The 22515-nt window shown below is 30.1% G+C and overlaps 5 protein-coding genes across 5 annotated transcripts; 1 reads left to right on the top strand and 4 right to left on the bottom strand.

Moving 5' to 3' along the window:
* Positions 1-49: 49 nt before the first annotated feature.
* LOC123274496 lies at positions 50-2346 on the bottom strand. Its single transcript, XM_044742134.1, has 2 exons — positions 2149-2346; positions 50-1962 (listed from the first exon to the last, which is right to left on the bottom strand). Exons 1-2 carry the CDS (start codon positions 2344-2346, stop codon positions 1486-1488), a joined length of 675 nt encoding a protein of 224 aa, XP_044598069.1. The 3' UTR covers positions 50-1485.
* A 155-nt stretch (positions 2347-2501) lies between these two features.
* On the top strand, positions 2502-4274 carry LOC123274497 (zinc finger CCHC domain-containing protein 10). The gene is made up of 3 exons (XM_044742135.1): positions 2502-2637; positions 3677-3823; positions 3889-4274. Exons 1-3 carry the CDS (start codon positions 2603-2605, stop codon positions 4190-4192), a joined length of 486 nt encoding a protein of 161 aa, XP_044598070.1. The 5' UTR covers positions 2502-2602; the 3' UTR covers positions 4193-4274.
* A 117-nt stretch (positions 4275-4391) lies between these two features.
* Positions 4392-8474, bottom strand: LOC123274493 (DNA replication licensing factor Mcm2). Its single transcript, XM_044742131.1, has 3 exons — positions 8212-8474; positions 7790-8132; positions 4392-6840 (listed from the first exon to the last, which is right to left on the bottom strand). The coding sequence occupies exons 1-3, from the start codon at positions 8212-8214 to the stop codon at positions 4538-4540; spliced, it is 2649 nt and encodes an 882-aa protein (XP_044598066.1). The 5' UTR covers positions 8215-8474; the 3' UTR covers positions 4392-4537.
* Positions 8475-10348: 1874 nt separating this feature from the next.
* Positions 10349-16000, bottom strand: LOC123274487 (enolase-phosphatase E1-like). The gene is made up of 4 exons (XM_044742114.1): positions 15655-16000; positions 14747-14848; positions 13940-14130; positions 10349-13858 (listed from the first exon to the last, which is right to left on the bottom strand). The coding sequence occupies exons 1-4, from the start codon at positions 15760-15762 to the stop codon at positions 12169-12171; spliced, it is 2091 nt and encodes a 696-aa protein (XP_044598049.1). The 5' UTR covers positions 15763-16000; the 3' UTR covers positions 10349-12168.
* Positions 16001-17379: 1379 nt separating this feature from the next.
* On the bottom strand, positions 17380-22412 carry LOC123274486 (probable cleavage and polyadenylation specificity factor subunit 2). The gene is made up of 5 exons (XM_044742113.1): positions 21936-22412; positions 21587-21746; positions 18274-19959; positions 17968-18105; positions 17380-17533 (listed from the first exon to the last, which is right to left on the bottom strand). The coding sequence occupies exons 1-5, from the start codon at positions 22082-22084 to the stop codon at positions 17438-17440; spliced, it is 2229 nt and encodes a 742-aa protein (XP_044598048.1). The 5' UTR covers positions 22085-22412; the 3' UTR covers positions 17380-17437.
* Between the last annotated feature and the right edge of the window lie 103 nt (positions 22413-22515).

Raw genomic sequence — 22515 nt, 5'->3', positions numbered from 1 at the left:
AATATTAATATTAATAATAATAATAATAATAATATATATATAAATATAAATACAAATGAAAATTGTACATTAGTACGCCATATTACAGTATAAATTTGAAAATTTTAAAAATATAAGGATGAAAAAAAAATAAACACTAGCCGTTATATAAATATAATAATAATAATTATTATTATAAATATATACATATAATATATAATAATAATGATAATATAAATATATATATATATATATATATATATATATATATATATATATATATATATATATATATATATATTAGCTTCAAGACGAAATATTTTGTTATACATAACATAATTAAACGCAAGCCATTTTTCTATATGTACCTGCATTTTAATGAATCGTTGACACGCTGATAAAACGTAAAAAAAAAAAAATATTAAAAAAAATTGTTAATATTAAACAAGCCTTAACTTCTGAAGTTACACAATTAAATTAATAAAATTAACTATTGAGAGAGATGAAGTAAAAGTTTAAAGAATTACATGACAAATTGTATATCTAAGTCTAATAATCTTTCCTCAATTTCTTGAAACTTTTCTTTACCTTCGTACAGCAAAACAATAAATAAATAAATAAATAAATAAATCTAAAATAAACATTTTTGTAATGTATATAATATACGTACTTTTATGTGATTTCTAAATGAATGTAAGAAGGAAAGAATAAGTTAAGCTGTTGATCAAGAGGAAAAGATTTTGATTAAATTGATAAATTATTAAAATCGTGGATGATTTATTTTTATGCAAATGTTACAGTTTAGTCAAAAATGAGCCGTGAGGCTTTGGTGCAGCATCTTTTGATCACGTTTGATGTAAATCTAAGATATATTTAATAAAATAACTACACGCACAACTATCATTTATACTGTCATAACATTTATAAGTAAACTAGCGTCATATCTATTGTTACTTTAGACAATTTTATTTTTTATTCAACTATTATATTTTTTAAACATTTTAATTTTATTTTATCTCAATAACTGTTAATGTTTGTCGATCACATTTAAGTCTTTCATTGTCATTTATATTTATCTGATATGTAATAATTTTTTTGTCTTTGTCATTTATCATTTTAGTAATAATGTTAATTATAATGTAATGAAATAGATAATTAAATTATATATTATGGTTAATTTTTCACAATCGACTGTGCCATTTTGGTAGTTTTTTTTTTCGTTCACCAAAAAATATTAAAAAATTAAAAAAAAAAAAAAAAAATATAATAATTGTTTGAACGTCGAGGGAAACTAGTTGATTTATCTAAATTTATGATCCTGTTAAGTAGCCTGATTGGCATGATATTATGTGTATAATTTTAATAAATTGTAATGTTAATGTCCTTCAATGTATATTGGAAACAAAGATGATGAAAAAAGATGAATATTACTGTATAAAATATTTCTAAATATACAAAATGTACTGTGTAATTATTGTCTTATTTTTTATTATGTTAATTAATCAATCAACAAGACATTTCAAATTTTTTACAGATGGAAGATTTTTTCTTGACTGAAAAATTTTTTGATAATTTATTGGTTGGATATTCAGGTGTTTCCAACTTTACCGGAGTTTTAAGATGTGGTTCTTTTTTTATTGCTATCAAATTTTCGCTCTTAATTGCCGGAACAGAATATTTAGTCTCATCATCAAATGGTTTCTTTAATTCTTTTTTAACTTTCGCCGCTAATTTTTGGTTTATATCTATCAACTCTTTGTCAATATTTATAATTACATCATCAATACTACTGATCAACTCTTGTACATCATGTTTGGCACTAGAAATTTTTTCTAGTCGAATTTCATCATTTTCTTCATAATTTGTTGTTTCGTCATCCAAAATTTGATTAATCACTGATGCAAAGTCATGTTCAGCTTTGAATTTCCATATTGATTCGCAGAAGTCATTTTCCACTTGGAAAATACGGTTGTGAAGATCATTCTATAGGAAAAAATTAAACAACTATTAGTAAAAATTATAATATTAAAGTTAGCCGACGTTTTTAATTTTTTTTTTAATTATTAAATTAGAACTAATGAATATTTTTTAAAAATTTTACTTATAGATTTTCAAGTTTTTCACAAATAAAAATTTTTTTTATTTTTTTTATTTTCATTAAAAAATTACCAGTTTCTTCAACTTATCCTTTAAGTCTTCTTTCCTTTTCCGAAGATTTGCTTCACCTCTGATAACTAGTTCTTTAATTAATTCTACTTGAACATACTTTTCAGTAAATTTATCTAACAAGCAATCTATTGTGTTGTCATAATCAGTAACCTGGTTATTATTAACTTCTATGTCTTGGCACTCGGGATTTAATTCCATTATCGATCATAATCATACTGCAATATCAGTTATTAAAGTTAGTTACTGTTATTATTATACGTAATATCCAACATTCCGTATATCAGTATATTTAAATTTAAAAATAACTCTATTTTATTTTTTCCAACAGCAACGCCATCAGTTGAATACAAACGTTACGTTTTATTGTAATTGCATGCGGTACCGCCGCAATAAATTTGCATTGTAACTTTTCAAAACTTTTTAATCTGTTGACTATAAATAACCGCGGTCTGAAATGAGTGCCAATGGGTTGAAGTTGATTAAAAAACCGTGAGTACATATATTCAATTATTTACTTGATAAATTTTTTTAGAATTAAATTTTGTTGGAAACGTTTTATGTTATTTTTGGAGGTTATATCGTCAAGGTTAGCGTCTCATGTGTTGTGTTTTTTTTTTTTTTTTTTTTTTTTTTTTTTTTAATATGTATATTTATTTACACCAATAAATATTAAATTTTCCATTATTTTCATTATTGAATTTTTAATGATACTGAAGTTAGCTGACAGCTGTCAATTGTTTGAATTCTTATAATAAAAAAATTACAATAATAAAAATACTTTAAAAAATTTAACTAATAATTTTTTTTCAATTTTTACATGTTGAATTTTTTGATTATTTTTTTTTCATAATTATTTTATTGCTTTAAAATTATAAAAAAATTTATAATTTTTGTCAACTTCAGTGTAATAAATTTTTATTAGATTAAAATTCTTAAAAATTAACTATCAAAAAATATATAATTTTTATTTTAGAAAAAGTTAGAAATTATTTTAAAATTGAAAACAAAAATTTCAATTAAGTAAAAATAATTTTTTTTTTTTCGAATAAATATTAAATGTTTAGTAAATTTTTTTAAATATATTCATTTTTATTTATTTATTTATTTAATTTTTATTCCGGCACATTCTATAGAGGTGCAGGACACCTGTGCATAGAATCAGAATATACTATAAATAGTATATTACACACCTGTGGCAAGAAAATGAGAAATGTCTCAGAACACATATATGTTGCCCGAGGCGAAGCCGAGGTCGACATATATGTGATCTGAGATATTTATTATTTTCCTGCCATAGGTTTGTATACTATTTTTCTGTCCGACAGAGGCGGAAAGCGGCAATTTCGTTTAGCGCAGCGGGCCGAAAGTTGCCACTTTCCGCCTGGAGGGCAGAAAATATAATTAGAGTTAGGTTTGTTTGTGATACAATATATAAAATAAAATTTATCTATATATATATATAAAAAAAAAAAAAAAAAAAAAAAAAAAAAATGTAACGATATAAGTGTAATAAATTTAATTCTTTCAGGAATCCTTACCCACAAGGTATGAGATGTCAAAAATGTCTAGAAATGGGTCACTGGAGTTATGAATGCAAAGGAAAACGAAAATATCTCCATCGGTCTTCGAGGACAGTACAATTAAAAAAAGCTTTGAAACAAAAAGAACTTGAACAGTATGTATTTTTACTTACCTTTTTTCTTAAAATAATTTCCATTTGTAACTAATTTTTTTTTGCAGAGAAAATAAAACTTTAAGCTCAAAGTCAGAAGAAGGTAAAGAGAACGAGAAAATTGTAGAGATTACAAAGAAGAAGAAAAATAAGAAGAAGAAAGAAGAATCAAGTAGCTCAAGCAGCTCAGACTCAAGCAGCAGCGATAGTGAAAGTAGTTCCTCGGAGTCTTCGTCCAGTGACTCTAGCAGCAGTTCCAGCTCCAGCAGTAGCTCCAGTAGCAGCAATAGTTCTAGTAGCAGTAGCAGCAGTAGTAGCAGTTCCAGTAGCAACGACTCAAGTAGCAAGAAGAAACGACGAAAAAAGAAATAAATAAATTAAGCTCAATTTATTTTTTTTAAATGTATTATTATCGATAATGAGTATTTTCAATATAACTTTATCGTACTGTAAATATGAATGACATTAACTTTTTTTTTAAAGCAGTCTTTAATTATTTTTATATACAGTTTATAAATATGTTAAATAATAGCATCATGTGAGTAAAATGAAATGAATATAGACTTTAAAATAAAATCAAATGCATTTTATTGATATTTAATTAAAAAAGAGAAACTTAATGTTTGTATTTTTACAGTTGTAAAATTTTTCAATATAAATAGTACAAAATATAATTAAAAAAGAAATTTCTCTTGTATACTTAATTAACACTAATCATTATTCATCAACAATTTCAGGCAAGGTTTGAACAATAACTTTCCTCTTGGAATCATAAACAAAATTATTCTTCTTAAAAACATCGCTCTCGTAAAAAGGCACTAAATTATGTATATCGATTTGTTTAGCTTTATCCAATAGATCTTTTTCAGAAACCTCAATAGTCATGACACGTGAGCCATGAAGCGCTTTCTGGAATGCCAAAGTATCCAGTGTAATTTGTCGCAAAATATAATACAGTAATTCGCTGTGATCCTTTTTGTACATCAAGTACTTTTGGAATGTGTGACGCATGCTCTTCATAACAGAATACTTTTGTGTATCAACGAAACTGTCGAGTGCCATTCTAATGGCAAGATTTATATCGTCTTCACGTACGTGATCACGTAGATGCATTTTAGCGCTTGCTTCAGACATTCTTATGATACTTTCGATGTGTCTCACAGTGATGGGAAGACTTCCAGTGGCTAAACTTTCTTGCCTCAACTGGCTGTACAATTTAGCGACTTTGTCTTGATCTACATTTGTAAGTTTTGGATGAATATTTTGACGTGCATAAACAATGTATTTTTTTAACAAGTCTTGAGGTATCGTAATGTCATTACCAGCAGTGTCATCAATTAGCTCTGGTGGTAAAATTCTATCGACATTAGTAGGATGATTTTTAATGTGAGAATTAACGACGAATTTAGCTAGATGTCGATCTTGCATAGGATCTACTTCGTCTTTTACAATGCAGAGAATATCAAAACGTGAAAGAATAGGCTCTGACAGATCAACATTCTCTGAGAAGGTCATACTGGCGTCGTATCTTCCGCCAATAGGATTGGAAGCTGCGATTACTGCACACCTGGCATGGAGAGACGTTACGATACCTGCTTTGGAAATAGAAATACTTTGTTGTTCCATAGCTTCGTGGATTGAGGTCCTGTCTTGGTCGTTCATTTTATCAAACTCATCAATAAGACAAACACCATGATCAGCAAGTACCAAGGCACCAGCTTCAAGAGTCCATTCTCTTGTAGCTACAGACTTTGATACATAGGCAGTTAAACCGACAGCTGATGCTCCTTGTCCTGTTGTAAAAACTGCACGAGGTGCTATTTTTTCCGTGTACTTCAAAAATTGAGACTTTGCTGTACCTGGGTCACCACAAAGAAGAACATTAATATCACCTCGAATTCTGTGTTTGTTACCTGGGTTCTTGGATTCACCACCAAATATCGAAAGTGCTAAGGCACGCTTAATAAATTCATGTCCGTAAATTGAAGGAGCTATACTTGCGACAATACGATCAGCAATACGGTGATCCTTACTTAATTTTAAAATATCATTAACTTCTTCTTCTGTCAGCGAATCGACGATATCTTTTGAATCTTTAATAACAACATGATTGGCTAGAAGTACGGTGGAAAAAACTGGGAATCCTTGTTCGGTATTTAATGACCCGTCGTAGCTATTAGTGTAAATTCCAGTGAGATCAACTTCATCACCAGGCTTACAACGGTCGCACAAATCGGACAGCAAAATACAATCTTTACTACGAGGAATACGACCAGCTGGAATTCTACCTGGAGACTCTTGTATTGTTATTTTCTGATAATTACGGTAAATAGTTTGTTCCATATTAATTATAAATGGACCAACACTCTGACACTCGGGACAAGATCCAGGCTTTACTTCGGCGTTCTGAGACTGTACAAAAGGTCCAAGTACGTAACCACATTTAGTACAATCATACTTGACGACAGATAACTGAGGTAAGACGCCTGTTGTAGCTGTGACGACTCCAAGGGTTCGTACCAGCTGATTAAGATGGAGCTTTCTGAAGGTACGGAGCTCTTCGATAAGCGGCAGCTCGGATATTCTTACGTGGATTTCTCCTGTTACTCGCTCATAACTCGGAAAAATAGTCAAAACCAAATCTTTGGCGACTCCGTCAAATATCTCGAGCATTTGAAACGGCGCTTCTGGAAGGAAGTAAGCTAGAGCGTGTTCTTTACTGGCGAGTACTGGAAATTCGACGACGAAACTCGATTGATTGCTTTCACACATGTGTCGAATACGTTCCTTGTACAAGCAATGTCCTTTGCCGTCTGCGTAAGTTCGTAAAAAATTTTTAAAACGATTTGCTATTTCAGTTCTTGGACCCAGCATCATTACCCACTCTTTTACAGAGTGACCCCTTGTGTCTTCTAGATTCTCGATTGACTCTATCATCTCGGCATCATCCAGCTCTCCGGTGGCAGCTTTCTCTGCGCGTCTACGCTTTTGAGTCTGTACATCATCTTCGTCACTATCCTCTGCAATTATTAATGATAAATAATAAATAAAATTTTGTACTCTTCATTGGCGTATTTTGTTTGTTTTCTTTTTACTATGCGTTACTGAATGTATTATAATCGTAATTATTTATTATGACTATTTTTTTTTTTTTTTTAATTGAACCTGTTATTCCAAGCTAATGTGATGTAAGTACAATATAATCTTACAATTGTTTTCTTTAAATTAACTTGAATCTATGAATTTATGTGCAATTAACTAGTCATACAATGTAATATTATTGCTGTAAACTATACTTGATGAAAAATTTATTTAAAATAAATCTATACTAATAAATGGAGTCGGTTTTTTTGTCCGGTTATACTGCGAAAACTACTGAATCGATCGAAATAATACTTATACCATAAGATGCAGCGTGTTTCGGAGAAGGTTTTAGTATATGATATGTTGGTGATTACTTATCCGAAGCCTATATTTTTTTGACTTAGAAATAATGAATTTTTATTGTAACTAAATTTATTCTTTTCGATTGTCATTTGTTTAAAATAAATTTTTTAATTCTATTGGTTATTTTTATATACTAGGCAGATTTCTTCACTTATGAGACCTGCAGTTTCTTCAACTGAAACTTTCAATGTTCATTGCAAATTTTTTTTTTCAAATCAATTATTATTCATTTTTGTAAGAAAGACACGGGAATGTTATAATGATTACACATTGAAAGTAACAATGAATATTAGCTAAAATAATTACATGAATAAAAGGTGCATGCCAATTCGATAGAATTGAGAATCTGTGCAAGTCAATACAATACTCTAATTAAATTTCAAGTTTAAATCTAAAAATGTAATTCTATAAAGCGCCCAGCGGAGCGGGCGAGTAATAGCTAGTAAATAAATAAATAAATAATAAATAAAATTAACTATAAAGTTAAATTAAAAATTTTAGATAATAATAGAATATACTAACCGTACAAAAGATCTCTGTCATCCCGGAAGATACCAGCTGCACGATCTCGTTTGCGCATTGCCGCCTCAGCAGCCACTCGATCACCCTGTGACAGCTCGGAGTACTCATCGTCGTCCATCAAAGCACGATCGTAACGATCTAATGCTGGCATAGGTCGATAATCAGCCTCCATATCGTCACCAAACAGTTCTTCGCCGTCGCCTTCTTCCTCGTTGACGATCTCCTCTTGAGAGGGCTCGTCTCCCAAGAGCCCTTCATCTTCAAAAGGCTCATCCATCTCAGGTGCTGGGGAAGTTGGGGCGTCCGCATGCCGTACGCTTCTAGGAGGTGAACTTCGTTGACTCTAAAAAATACATTGATTGTTGGACAAAAATTTATTATTAGAATTAATTATTTATTTTATTTAAAAAAATATTATTTACCATTCTGTTACTTCAATAAATTAAATAAAAAAAACCACTTTATTTTTAAACGGTTAGGTATACTGCAACACGTGAAGTATTGCGAAGTGTGATTAAACGAAATTTACGAGATATTTTATTTATAAAATGTTTAAAAATAATTATTACTTAAATATTAATGTCACTTTGGACAATGTAAATAATTAAAACTTGTTAAAACAATATAAATAAAAACGTAAACAAAATGTGACAAGACGCTAATATTTGGCGGGATTTATGCGTTGCGTCGAAAAATAGAATTGGTCGCCGGGTTTAAGGTGGTACTGATAAATTGCGATCTCGCGCAAGCGCATTGAAGATCATATGAACTGGGCTTTATTTTTTTTATACAGAGTATAGCAATTTTTTTGGATTGCAAAAAAAAATATTTGAATGTATGACAGCTCAAAATTCAAATTTTTATGTTATAAATAAATTAAACCTATAATTATTATTGTAATAATTATTCATTAATTATAATTAATGAATATATGGCAAAGATAATTTTTTTAAAAGTCCCAATTATTTTACTTTAATAAAGATGAAATGAAAGTCACTGAAGAAATTTGAAAATTTGATAGATTAAGAGGGTAAGGTATAAAAACAACTACAAGTATTAATTTTCGAAAATAATACATTTTACGTACAAAAATTTCAAGTACAGAAAATCATTATAGACTTGATGATTATACTAAAAAATTATTATTAAAAAAAAAAAAAAAAAGATAAAAAATGAGTCATCTTGATATCTGCTATTCTAAAAAGAGAGAAGCGTATTTTATAAGGATTAAGTACAGATAACATTATATAATATTCTTATTATAAACAAATATTCATGGAATATAATATATTATTATAATTATTGTTAGTTACATCTCCAGTATACTCTTTATTGCGGCTCAAAATATAATATTATATATTCTACGTATTGTTCACATTATTCACTCATTATTTTCATATATTTATAATCCACATACTATTAAATAAAAAATTATCATTTTAGCAGTCTGACTTATTGGAAAATGTATACAAAGTATTTATTATTTAGTTGTTAATTAGTATAATTAAAAAAGACAATTATTCACGTAGTTTTCAAAAATATAAAGTGTACAATGGAGACGTACTGCTATTTCGACATTCAAACACTCAAAGTTTATAAGAAAAATGTATTTTTTATATTTTTTTTTGCTTTTTTTTTTTTTTTTTTTTTTTTATATTATTCATTCTTATAATAAAACTTATTCGATATATTTATTAAAACCATCGAATATTATTATTATTATTATTAGTTATATCTACCATTGTTTAATCGTACTTGTTAATCAGCTAAATTATTTTTGTAATCCCTCATTATTTTTCGAGGATTCTTATAATCTAATGCTATTACTTATCGTCTTTTCAAATCCATATACTCAACTACTAGATCAAATTAATTATTTAATATTATTTTTATATTTCAGTTTTATTAATTTATATTCATTCTTATTTAATCAATATTTACTTGCGGTGAGAATGAGGCCAAGTTTTAATTGATTACGTTAACCAAATTTTTTTTGATAAAACAATTTTAATTGTTCACAACCCATATGTTTATATAAGCATTTAAATAATATCAGACAATGTATTTATTTATTTTATTAATTAATTAGTTAGTTAATATAACCGAAGTCTTTTATTTGGCACAATAAAAAAAAATCAACATTAAAAATTGTGTCAACTGTATTTGAGCGTAAAAAAGATTTATATAATATATTTTTAAAAATAATTGCACGACGTATTAGAATGTGCTGACGGCAGTGTTCAATTATTTTTCATGAGACTCATTAATTGTTGATAATAATTAAAATATAATTGTCTGATAAGTTTCATATTAGTTTGACTAGTCAATTGTTTTAGTTTTGTTTATTAAAATTTAAATTTAATTCAACTCTTACACTTATTACTTCGATGCTTATATTTTTTTTTTAATTTAAAAATAGGTCGTGCAATAAATATAAAATTAAATTAACTTATCGTTTTAATTATTTATCAATGTATATTTATTTGTTTTAAAAACTTATCGCACTAATATGAATAATTATTTTAATTAATAATATTTTATTATTAAATAATGGTATACATCAAAGATAGGAGACGGGCTAAATGGTTGAGCATTTGATTTATTCATTCGTAATATTTTTATTTATTTTAAAAAATGCTTCAAGTATAAAGAAATTAAATTTATAAAAATTTTTATGTAAATTTAGGAGCTACACAATTCACGATTATCGACGCAAATCTTGTATGGGGATGAATGAGATGATTTGAAATGGGAGGCGAATAAGTCAATCGCGAATATAGCGGCCTGTAAATTTACATAAAAAATTTCAAGTTTTTGTAAAACTATCATTATACTTAAATAGCACAAATACGAGGAATGTTTTAATTAGTGCGTTTTACAAAGTCTCATGAGTTTTTGACATCGGTTTATGCAGCTTTAAGACCTAAGATAAGATGTTTGATCTTTTTAAGAAAACTATCGGTACATAATATAATAATAATAATATTATTATTATTAACTAATAGTTACATTTACGCTCTTTTAATACCAATATAAATATGCAATTGATAGTTCTAATGTTTAATGATAAAAAAACACCTTTGCTCGACAAGCGACCAATTCTTACCTATAAAAAAATACATACCACTTAAAATAATCTTAATTTACCATGACATTTAAATTAAAATATCAATAATAATTATAATAATAATAATGATAATTGTTATGTACTTAATAATTATTTATGGAAACGACAATTGACTTACGACATGTGTACAGTGAATCAAGTTTTTTAAATATAAATTGAAAGATGATAATAGAAGCCATTGATATACTAATCAATAAAATAAAATAAAGAGATAAATGATGGTGGAAAGCTTGTGTTGCAGCAATTAAAAATTTCATTAATTAAATCCCTTCTATCATATGATCACAGTCAATTTTGTCTACTAAAATGCGTATAGCATGGATGAAAATAATTAAAGCAACCAAGTTCAACCACTGAGTATCAAGCAAGCACTATTATCGTCATTAGTGTTATTATTACTATTATTATTTTTATTATTATCATTAGTATTAATATAATCATAATAATAATAATCAAAATAATAATTATCATTATATAAAGCCCGTAATATTAAATTATTAAGTACACTGTTTATGTTTACAAACACACACACAACAAAAAATGGCATCTCAATCGTAATCTCGATAGGCCAACAATTCCTGATGTGCTCACGGATTATCAGTCTTGAGGGTAAAAATAATCATCGCGAGTCTATTTATTAGTCAAGTAATTAAATAAGACAAGAAAGAGCTGCTCAACAATCACGGAAGAAATCAAAGTTTTTTTTTTTTTATTTTTTTTTATCAAATGTGAAATAAAAAATTAGATATAAAAATTATTTGGCACAGAGTTTTTTCAACAGGAAAGAATTTGTCGCCTATTGCAAAAAGCTCGATCAAATTAAATACTGATATAATTTTTTCGTCAATTAGAAAAAAACAACAGACTTAAATGCGCTTCTTTTTACCTACGACAATTTATCATTAATTGAAGTCAATCGCTGATTAGTAAATACAATAGTTACAAGTTTATCTCATAAACAAACAAAAATAGAAAAAGTATTTATATTTAATTCTTATAGTCGGTCATTATAATTTAAAAAAAAAAAAATTTATCCACCTGGCACTCGAGCACGTAAAATATTTACTTCAAGTGCTAATGTCGTTGGTTTGGGATTTAAAAATGATTAAACTTATAATTTTGCTCTCGTAATATTAAATATTGAGTCAGGGACATGGAGTTATGTATGATTATTTTTTTTTCTTTTTCTTTTTTTTTTTTTTTCTTTTAAATATTATATTTTACCATAAAAGTAGCGCAGGAGGCGAGATTATTAAGACGTCGCAGCAACTACTGGTACTGGTGGAACAACTTCAGGCTCACCAGCTCCGTCAGCTGCAATGGTGTCGACGACTTTCTTGACTTTAATGGACTCCTTGTCTGCTGGACTCTCGTCACCTCCATTTTGTTTAGCCTCTTCGTTGACGCCATTCCTGTGTGCCGTCTCCGTCGTCTCAGTTTTTTCAGTGGTTGGTGTACTGCCATTCAATTTCTTCTCTACAACTTCCTCTTTAGCCTTTTCTTCTTCTTTCACAGACTCAGATTTAACTGGTTCGGGTTCAACAGCCTCAGGTTTAGCGTTATCAACAACGGCTTTCTCAGGTTCCTTCGTCTCGGGTGCGACAGTTGTTTCTGTAGAGTTCCCGTTTGTCTTTACCACTGTCGTAGTGCCGTTGGTGGTTATCGACTCAACCTTTTCAGATTTTGAGTCGCCATTTTGTTTAGCTTCTTCAACAGCAGGTTTTTCTTCAGCTTCTTTAGTCTCAGTCTTACTGACAGGAGCTGGTTCTTTAACTTCCTCGGGTTTCTTCACCTCGGGTTTCTCCTCAACTTTGGGAGAGTCTTCAGTTTTAGGTGGCTCTGTTGTGGGTTTATCTTCTACTACTGCAGTCTCAGGTTTGTTATCAACGTCAGTCTCCATTTTAGTCTCAGCAATAGGTGCATCGACGACTTTTTCAGCTTGTTCAGTCTTGTTCTCTGTGAGGTTAGTCGTTGGTTCGGATTTTGATTGTTCAGTTTGTTTAGCTTTTTCTTCAACCGGAGTATCTGATTTAACAGCTTCTGGTTCTGGTTTGTCAGCTTCACTGGTTGACGCTTTAGCAACTGTTTCTTCAGCATCCTTCGTGGTTTTCTGCTCAGCTTCCTTCGTGATTTTTTGTTCAGCTTCCTTCGTGGATTTCTTATCAGCTTCTTTCGAAGGTTTGTCAGCTTCCTTTGTAACTTTCTCTTCAACCTTTTTCGGGCAAGCAACTGCGTCTTCAGTAACTTTTTCAGTTTCTTTCGACGATTTTTCAGGTTCAACTGCTGCATCTGTCGTTGTTTCACACTCCATAGCTTCTTTAGGAGCTTCGGTAGGTTTCACGGGAGTTACTTTCTCAACAGGTTTACTCTTTTCTTCAACAGCAACACTCTTAGCTTCAACCTTCTCAACTTCTTTCTTCTCACTGACATCCTTCATCTCAACATCCTCAACTGCTGCTTCAGCTGGTTCGGCAGCTTTAACAGGAGGTTCCTCTGTTTTTTTTGGTTCCTCAGCAGCCTCAGAGCTGTCTACTTTTTGTCTCTTGGTAGAACTCTGGAAGGCCAAATCTAAGAATGATTTTACAGTTGAGTAAGTTGTTTTTTCCTCTGCAGTAAGAGCTGCGTTGCCCTCACGTGTAACTACTACTGACGCCATTCCAGCTTCAACTGCAGCTTTAGCTTCTTTAGGAACGTCAGTTAGAAACAGTACCTTTGATGCATCGTCACATTTAATTTTAGTTAGAATATTTTTGTAGCTAGCAGCTTCTTGCTTAGGTCCTACTTCAGTGTCGAAGTAATCGCTGAAGTACTTGAGCAGATCACCATGCTCTGAGTGCCCAAATAACAATTTTTGCGCTTCAACGCTTCCGCTGGAGTAAACGTAAACTTTGCGACCATTTTTTGTCCAATCTTCAAGTGCTTTTGAGACATCTTCATAAACACTGTAAAAAAAAATAAATAAAATTCATTAATATAAGTAATTTACAATTATAATTATTTAATTTATGATTATGATTACTTACTGGCCCTTAACAGCGCCAGATTTGTAAGCGTCTCGCCACATGTGACCTTGAAGCTGTTTAAGAGCACCACTCTTACGGTCATTATCCATTTGCCACAAGACATTTTTCATCAATGACTCTTTGGTCTCTTCTGGTGTTTCACCAGTGATAGATACCAAACCCTCAACTTTGTCAGCAGCATCTTTTTCAGCCTAAATAAAAAATTTAAAAATTATTTTACGTAAAATAAATTATTTATCAAGACGCAATTGCATTTATAAATATAAACTACATATTATAAAATCTATTTAAAGAAACAAAAAAATAATTCAATTGATAAGACACTTGACATAAAAGTTTACAAAGTTCAAGTAGCAAATACTTAGTTTTTCTTTTCCATACATAAAAAAAAATTCTCTTATTTGCGTTATGAGTTTCGTAAGAAAAATTAATGTTTGTATTTCTATGATAAAATAATAATAATAATAATAAATCGATAAGTCTCGAAAGAAGCTTCTGTCTCATCTCTTTTATTATTCAGTGAATAAAGAAGAATATAGAATTTAGCAGTGACTAGAGTATATACCACGGACTAGAATTTATGGACAATAGAAACAGTTGAGACTCAGGTCAAAAAACGATACCAACATCTGGCCTCCCCTCAAAAACGACTTTTCAAGGTTCTCGAGCGAAAATCCTTATTGTGAATTATTACAATCAAATATTATTCCTAGAGCAATTATAACCAGGTGTTTAAATATCTTAAATTAAAAAAAAAAAAAACAATTTTTCATTTTCGGCTTTCTCGAAAAATAAAATATGTTATACCTGTTCTTTTAGCTTAGCAATGTCGTCCTTAAATTCTGCATCGTCCCATTTTTTTTCCACATAATCCTTGAGATTCTCACGAACGTACGGGAATAGAGTTTCCTGTAGGCAAAATACATAGATATAACTATTAATGTTAAAAAATAGCTTAATTATTAAAATATTAAATTTCAATTCGATTCAATAGATAATCCAATTACACAGTAAGCATTCTTATTATAATTAAGCTGAAAGATTTCGAGATAAAAAATACTTAAATAAAATATCGTACAGCCGGCAAAAATGAGAACCGTTAGAGACCTTTGGACACGTATACGTTAATCTATATACCCTGAAACGCGATATTGCCACGTTTATTTAAGTTTATCGTTAATTATTAATATAATAATTCCTCAATTAAACCGGCATCAACTAATCAATAAGCTCAGGAGAGCTAACGTTGTCAATAAACAATTCATAAGATTTTAGTCACTTATAATTAGATACATTTTTTCAACAATAGCTTTTAAAACAAGAGAAAAAAATGGAATGATTTATTTAAAATCGGTGATAATTAATATTGAAAATGAATAGAAAAATTATAATGGCCTGGGAAATAAAATCCCGTAAAATTTCGCCGCAAGGATCGTACAAAGCCGAACTGGTTTCGTGCCGGCGTACCTCCCTGTTCAGAGAAGGACACGGCCAAGTGAATAAGGACAAAATATTTTCACAGATAATATCAATATATCGTTATAAATATGAAAATATAATTATAAAAGCGTGTATTACCCTGTAAAAAACGATAAAATAATAAGCAATGAGTACTATCAGTGTAATAATGATTGAAAAAAAGCCGAAAAATGTAGAAGCGATAATGCCGGGGAGGCAGTACAGCCTGCGTACACGGCCATGCTACTCTTTGTTACCTTCACGAAGCTTATACTGGTGGTCGTTCCCTCGATGTCAACGATCACAATTGTCTCTTTGCGCTGGGTATCTTGTTCTTGATCCTGATTACGTTTTTCACCGGCCATTTTTAGCGATTATTAAAAACGTACTAATGACTTTACAATGATAAATTTATAATTATTAAATAAATAAACCACCAATCGAATATGAATACACTGTTACTACTAAAATATCCCCGGTGTGCCGCTCCTCGTTCACGCACGCTCGTTTCTCGTCTGTCTGCCTCACTGGCCTGCTGCCTATGTATTGCCCGTCTGTACGACTGAGAAATTCTCACTGGATCTCTTTCAGTCTTTCTTTGTCTTCCTTGAGGCGCCACTGTCTCGCGGTCTCTCTCGCTTAATACTTTACTCTCAGTACGTCGACGCGTCGGTTCTTGTCGAATCGGCGGCGAATAAATTTTGTCGGTTCTCTCCCCTCTCACTACTACTGCTGTTACTGCTTCTGCTGCTGCATTGAACATACACGACACTATCACCACTAAATTACTGTATGCGAAAACCTCCCTCCAGGTTTCCCATCTACTAGACCGGTATATCCAACCTCGTATCTTATACTTTACCGGATTTTACTTTACAATTATGACAGTTTATTTTTAGATATAGACTCAATTGTTACCTAGAAAATTCCTGGTAATTAGTCACGGAGAAAGATAATGAGGATTTACTTTAAGTATAATTTATAAGAGAAAATTATCAAGATATGATATGTAAATGGAAAAAAATTTTTTTACAGACCAAGTCAACGGGTTACTTGAACTGATTACGTCGCTGGACCACCATGAAATTCACGTGTAACAGTGTGTTGGTGTTCTCTTTCACGCACTCGCAGAAAGTTAAATTTCGTGTTAACGTATATGTGAAATGCCGGTTTCAACCAATCAAAATCATCTTCCTGCACCACCACACCCCCATTTACCAACGATTCCTACGCTGAAAAATTTTTTTTTCAAGGTCTTTTTACTTATTTTAGTCATGTTATTCTCAAGAAAAATCATCTTCAATCTTCTTACCTTGATTTTTAATTATATCTCTGCAGAACCTCAATAATTCAAAAGCTTTAATCAACCTAAAATTCATTTAATCATCGATTATTGTTATACTTGGATAAGCATATTACTACGCGAGAAAGTAGTACCAGCGAATTGTTATTTTAGTAAATTTTGGAAACATCTGATAAAAAATTATAAATCAAAAATTCATTGAAATTTAGACGATGATTTATTCATGAGCGAGCTGGTATAAAATAATCTCAGAGACATTGATAATGACTTTGAAATCTACTTTACATGTATGTGATTTTTGAAAAGCAAATATGATGAAAAAAAAATATATTTCGTTATATGTATGAGATTTATATATAGATATGTAATAGAGCCTGCGCACAGCTGAGCGCGCGTGTAACCACCTGATTTTTGTGAAATTGGTGTGGGAGAAGATCGACGGACGGCACGAGAGAGAAGAACACGCACGTACAGCGCAAGCATTTAAATTTTTGACGTGTAGTTAGGTGAATGCGTTGTCGAGAAATCCCCCTTCGACAACACGTGCTGCCGGCTAAATACACCAACGGTCTGACCTTCGCAATGTCGCTTAGTTACTTCAAGCTTTTAGTTATCATGAACATAGGAACTATTTCTATTTAATACAACCAATCTTTTATTAATTATTTTATTATTAAAATTAATTTTCATTGTTTTATTTTAAAAATATAAATATGTACAAAGTTTATAGTCTTCTTTTATACTATCGCATACTGCTCGTACAATAGTTCACGGACTTTGTAGTAGTCTTCAGACAGGCATCCTTCAATGATTACTTTTCCTCCTGCTTCATTCTGTAATTTAAATAAATAAAATAATTTAATATTTTAATAGTTAATTTTATTATACTAATTTCACGAATTTATTTCAGCTAATTGTTTGATTTTGTCAACTACTAACAGCAAAATAAAGATATTTAAGGTAAAATACCCAGTTATTGACACCTATAATTTTATTTAAATTAAATAAAACAAATCGACTCTAATAAATTAATAAATATAATTTTTGAATTATAAATTTTCCGATAATTGGTTTTTTGAGAACATTTTATTTTTTTAATTAGAATAAAATTTCAAGTGTCAATCAACTAGACCAGTGTCTAGTTAACTGGGTCTTTTACCTTACATATTTTTTTTATAGATATAAAAATACTTAGAAACTTATAAATATAATTTATAATAACAATTACTGATATAAATTCCTAATAAGATTTAAAATTTCAACTTACTCGTCTTACTGCTATTGTGTTATTGCAACACCAAAGAACACCACCACTAAGCTCCGATGGAATGTTGGCTTTTGTGAGTACTTGTTTGAAATCAGAAAGCTTAAGCTCATTAATAAAATGAGTATTGTGGCCTGGTATCTGGAATTAAAATTAATATTTGTTAATTTTTTTATCATTAACAATGACTCATTATTTAAAATTGTTTTTAATTATTAACTGATAATAAATTTAATAATTATTAATGTTGATATTAACTATAAAATTTTATATAATTAAAAAAAAAATTTAATATTTTTAATAACATACCTCTTTTATATTCAAAGGCTCCAGAGTGAGAATTTTTTCTTCCATTGGATCATCCTCATCTTCTGCTCCATCAGTGATAGCTTTTGTAGCATCGGGACAAACTTGTTCTCGAGCAGTGATCATAGCATCAACCCAAGCAACTTCAGCATCTCCACGACCTTTTGAAAACTTGAGTCCACTGACAAGTGCATCTGTTAACCTGACTTGATAAATATGAGTCTCTGTAGTGACATCCAGAGTTTCTCCAGGACCAGGAATGAATACTCTCGCGCCAACGGATCGCGCTTGTTGAGCAAGAACTTCGCAGTCTTTTTTGGACCCTCGGACCAGCACTACTCTCCTGGGCCTCAGTTGTGCGAGAATTTTCTGCAAAGACTCTCCATCAGACCGTCCTTCGAAATCAATGTACGAAATTGAAGCGTTGACATTTATCGTTCTCGTTATCCTGGTGCATTTAGTTGGGCCTTCCGTAGCGGGTTCAGAATGTACAACAACCATCTTCTCCGGTTTTACATCAATATTTTCCTTGTTATCCTCAGCATCTGGGGTAATTTCAGCTATCTTATAATCCTCCGGCCTAATGATTTCTCCATACTCATCACACTTAATTTTTTCTTCCACCAAAGGGAACATCGGGTACTGTTTTTTACTTTGTTTGAAGAAACCAGGTTTTGTCTCTTGCTTGACCAATAAATCATGTTTGCCTCGCGCACCACCGACTTCTATTTCGTCTTCAGACTCAGAGCTGATATCAGCCGTCTCCATTTTTTCTTGCTTCAGCAACTCCTGTCTGGCACGTTCTCTCTTTTGATATTCCTCGAGTTCGTAACCCACCAACTTAACGCGGTTCTTTATTTCTAATGTAATACTACGATTACCACCATTCTCTATCAAGTCTCTGGCTAAAGTACCTGGTGACGTTCTACTGGTGATTATAATACTATTTTCAGGACGAGTACACCACTCAAGAAACAGTTCCCGTGAAAATCCACACTCTAGATCTGGCGTACTTGCTAACACAACTTTTGGACTTGGTACTGCCTGACATTCTTGCATAGTGTGACAGAGCTGAAGATGTTTGAATACAAATGGATTGTTACGAGCCCCTTCAAAACTTTTCATCAATTTTTCACTCATCCACTCAATTTGGGACTTAGCAAACTCGACAACGTTGTAACTGACATTTGTAAACAGCGCTAACGAATAAGCCAAGAGTCCTGATTCCTTGTTTCGCCACAGCTGATCTAACATGTGAGCTAGTTCCAATACTCTTCCTGCTGTATCGACACCGATCAACACATTACCGCCTCCTCGAAGTGTTTGCAGAATATTCGTCATTAGTTTTTCATCACGTAATCTGCGTCTTGCTTGTTGATAACTAGCATTAAATGCGTCTGTTATGAACAACGATGGTCTCTTCAATTTCTCGAGCTCGCAACCATTCAAATGTCGCTCTTTTTTGTGGTTGAAATCTACAGCATATACAATATCTTCTTCGCCAACTTTGCATATCTTCCAGATCGTACCACCAATCATATGTCCTGCTGGTAGAGGTGTTAGCGATACACCGTAGCCTTTTCCTTTCATTGATACACTTTGGTTGTATTTCAGTTGGACTATTTTGTCAAATGCTGCATCCACGTCGTCCAGTGTGAAAAGATCAAAATCTTCCATGTAATTCCGAGACTGTAAATATTATAAGGCGTTATTTATTTGTAATTTATTTCTTATTACTAAGTTTTTATTGTGTTAAAAATATGATACTGAAGTTGACGGATATTAAAAGTTTTTTTTTTTTTTTATTTTATAGCAATGAAATTATTGGTAATCGGAAAAAATTTTTAAATTATGAAAAATTCATATTATTTCATTAAAATTATTGTTAAATAAAAATTATAATAATAATAATTTAATAAATCTGAAATAATATGAATTTTTCATAACTTTAAAATTTTTTCCGGGATTCGAAATTATTATTAAAAAAATTCTACATGCAAAAATTAAAAAAAGATTATCAGTGGAAATTTTTAGAAGAATTTTTATTATTGTTATTGAATTTTTGTAAGAATTGGAAAAATTTACAGTTGTCAACTACTAGTCTACGCCCGCTATACTACATAACTTTGTGGGCAATAATTGTAACTGGGAATATTAAAATAAATTCAATATTAACAAATGTTAATTGCAATCCACATAACTATTAACACTTTAATTTTTTTTAATAAATTTAAATTAAATTTTTGAAAAATGAGCTAGCAAATTAAACAAAAATTTTTCACGAAAATAATTTTTTTAATTTCTGGTGGGGAGATCACACGCCTATTAGCCTATTGGCGCCCTATATATCGTAATTTTCCCTTTAAGGTCATTAAATTTTCATTGAATGAATATCTTATTTATTATTTTGTCTTTTATTACATTTCATTGTTATGTGTCTAATAATATTTAGTTTGAAGTAAAATTTTTTAAAGAAAAATTTTCAACAAAAAGACAAAGAAAGTATAATGGGATAGGGTGACAAAGGAGCAGATGTTGAAATTATTCGACCTGAGTCCCAATCTTTCTAATCGTTTTCGAACAAAATAAATACAATACATTTCTGATAAACTATTAAATTTTTAATTTTGAAATTTATGGTAGCATTAGGTTACTAAGAATTTAATAACTTTAAATATTAAAAAAATTATGATTCTCGGGGAAAATTTTCTGTAAAATTTTTTTTAAATTTGCCAACTCATTTTTTTAAATTTTGATTTAAATTTATTAAAAAATATTAAAGTATTAATAGTTATGCGAATTTTAATTAACATTGGTTAATATTGAATTTATTTATTTATTTTATTGAAAAAATTGTTGTCTGCAAAAAAATTTATCCATGTTTTGGAAATTTAAATTGAGACGTCGGTAGCTGACACAGATGTTAGTCAAGTATTTTCATTATTTTATTTTTAATAAATTTTTGTTGTTGTTATTAATTATCATTTTTGGTTATATGATGTGACCAATCGCTTCAAAAAAGATTGAATTTTTTTATTATGTAAAATAAATTAATTTCTTAAGTAAAATATTTTTATAGTAATCATTTAAAGCCAATCAAGTCTCTACTTGCAAAACGTTTTTTATTAATAAAAAAAGTATATATTGTCGGATTTCAGTGAATTTTGCACTGAGAGATTCGCCTGATTTTTTACAAGTTTAATATTTCCAGTGGCAATTATTGCCCACAAAGTTGCTACAAGAGTAGCGGGCGTAGACTATATCATATTATAAATATTAAAAATTAGTGTTTATATTTAAAAAAATTTATCTTTACCTGATACATGTCGTACATGAACATTTGACCCATTTTGTAAACAGGAATCGTGGCGTAAATTGGACAATTGAGTCCACATTTTCCAACTAAATAAGGTAGAGCTCCCAGATGAAGTGGATCAGGATATGACAGCAATACAGCATCAATTTGGTGAACATATCTAAATAAATTTATACAAAATATATTGTTAGCAAAAGAAAACATTTATAAAAGTAGATTTTTAGTAATCATAGTCAAACATTTGGCAATGTTTTAAAAAAATTTTTTTCAATTTTTAATTTATTACTTAAAAATTGCTAAAAATCTGCTGTTCTAATCATCAAAGTATTATATTAAATAAAAAATTTACCTTTTCAATTCTCTCATAAAAGATTCATCAAAGTGTTCATTCCAACCACAGTCTAGTAGAATTTTAACTTCATCAATTTCCAACAAATAACACGGTGGAGACTCATCCATAGCTCCAGAAATTGCGTGGAGTTTTATTATCGACGTCATTGTTATATTTATTTAACGAATATAAAAAATATAAATAAATATTTATAAACAATTCTCTCTTTATTCGTAACAATCAGAGTACGAAAAATTTTAGGTTAAACCAAATGCCGGTGGTTGATTTGTATATAATAAAAACTTTAGCTCCAATAAATAAAAACTATTTACTGAATAAAAAAAAAAATCGAGGAATACTATTGATAAAAAATAAAAATAACTAAATTATTTTGTCATATTTGCAACAAAATAGGTAAAAGAAAACAGTCTCTTATAAACACTGAATTTTAAGGTCCGTAACTCACGGAGCAACTGAGTAAACTGTTATGGTCATGGAGTGTACAAGGCTATATACAGTACAATTGTCGTTAAAGTGGACGGGACTGCAGCGCTGCAGCTGGTGAGACGGTAAAACTTGTATGGATCATAATAATATT

This window comes from Cotesia glomerata, unplaced genomic scaffold (assembly GCF_020080835.1).
Source record: "Cotesia glomerata isolate CgM1 unplaced genomic scaffold, MPM_Cglom_v2.3 scaffold_38, whole genome shotgun sequence".
Classification (NCBI taxonomy): Eukaryota; Metazoa; Arthropoda; class Insecta; order Hymenoptera; family Braconidae; genus Cotesia; species Cotesia glomerata.
This window is presented reverse-complemented; position numbering and strand designations above follow the sequence as displayed.

What these genes read in the sequence shown, in the direction of transcription:
- LOC123274496 (XM_044742134.1), bottom strand. Translation starts at nt 2,346, where the DNA reads ATGGAATTAAATCCCGAGTGCCAAGACATAGAAGTTAATAATAACCAG. An exon ending in AGGATAAGTTGAAGAAACTG is followed by an intron (nt 1,963 to 2,148) that starts GTAATTTTTTAA and finishes TTTTTCCTATAG; the next exon opens with AATGATCTTCACAACCGTAT.
- LOC123274497 (XM_044742135.1), top strand. Translation starts at nt 2,603, where the DNA reads ATGAGTGCCAATGGGTTGAAGTTGATTAAAAAACC. An exon ending in TTGAAGTTGATTAAAAAACC is followed by an intron (nt 2,638 to 3,676) that starts GTGAGTACATAT and finishes TAATTCTTTCAG; the next exon opens with GAATCCTTACCCACAAGGTA. An exon ending in AAACAAAAAGAACTTGAACA is followed by an intron (nt 3,824 to 3,888) that starts GTATGTATTTTT and finishes TTTTTTTTGCAG; the next exon opens with AGAAAATAAAACTTTAAGCT.
- LOC123274493 (XM_044742131.1), bottom strand. An exon ending in TGACAGAGATCTTTTGTACG is followed by an intron (nt 6,841 to 7,789) that starts GTTAGTATATTC and finishes TAATAATTGCAG; the next exon opens with AGGATAGTGACGAAGATGAT.
- LOC123274487 (XM_044742114.1), bottom strand. Translation starts at nt 15,762, where the DNA reads ATGGCCGGTGAAAAACGTAATCAGGATCAAGAACAAGATACCCAGCGC. An exon ending in CCAGTATAAGCTTCGTGAAG is followed by an intron (nt 14,849 to 15,654) that starts GTAACAAAGAGT and finishes TTTTGCCTACAG; the next exon opens with GAAACTCTATTCCCGTACGT. An exon ending in TTGCTAAGCTAAAAGAACAG is followed by an intron (nt 14,131 to 14,746) that starts GTATAACATATT and finishes TTTTTTATTTAG; the next exon opens with GCTGAAAAAGATGCTGCTGA.
- LOC123274486 (XM_044742113.1), bottom strand. Translation starts at nt 22,084, where the DNA reads ATGACGTCGATAATAAAACTCCACGCAATTTCTGGAGCTATGGATGAG. An exon ending in AGCCTTTGAATATAAAAGAG is followed by an intron (nt 18,106 to 18,273) that starts GTATGTTATTAA and finishes TTTTAATTCCAG; the next exon opens with ATACCAGGCCACAATACTCA. An exon ending in ACACAATAGCAGTAAGACGA is followed by an intron (nt 17,534 to 17,967) that starts GTAAGTTGAAAT and finishes TTTAAATTACAG; the next exon opens with AATGAAGCAGGAGGAAAAGT.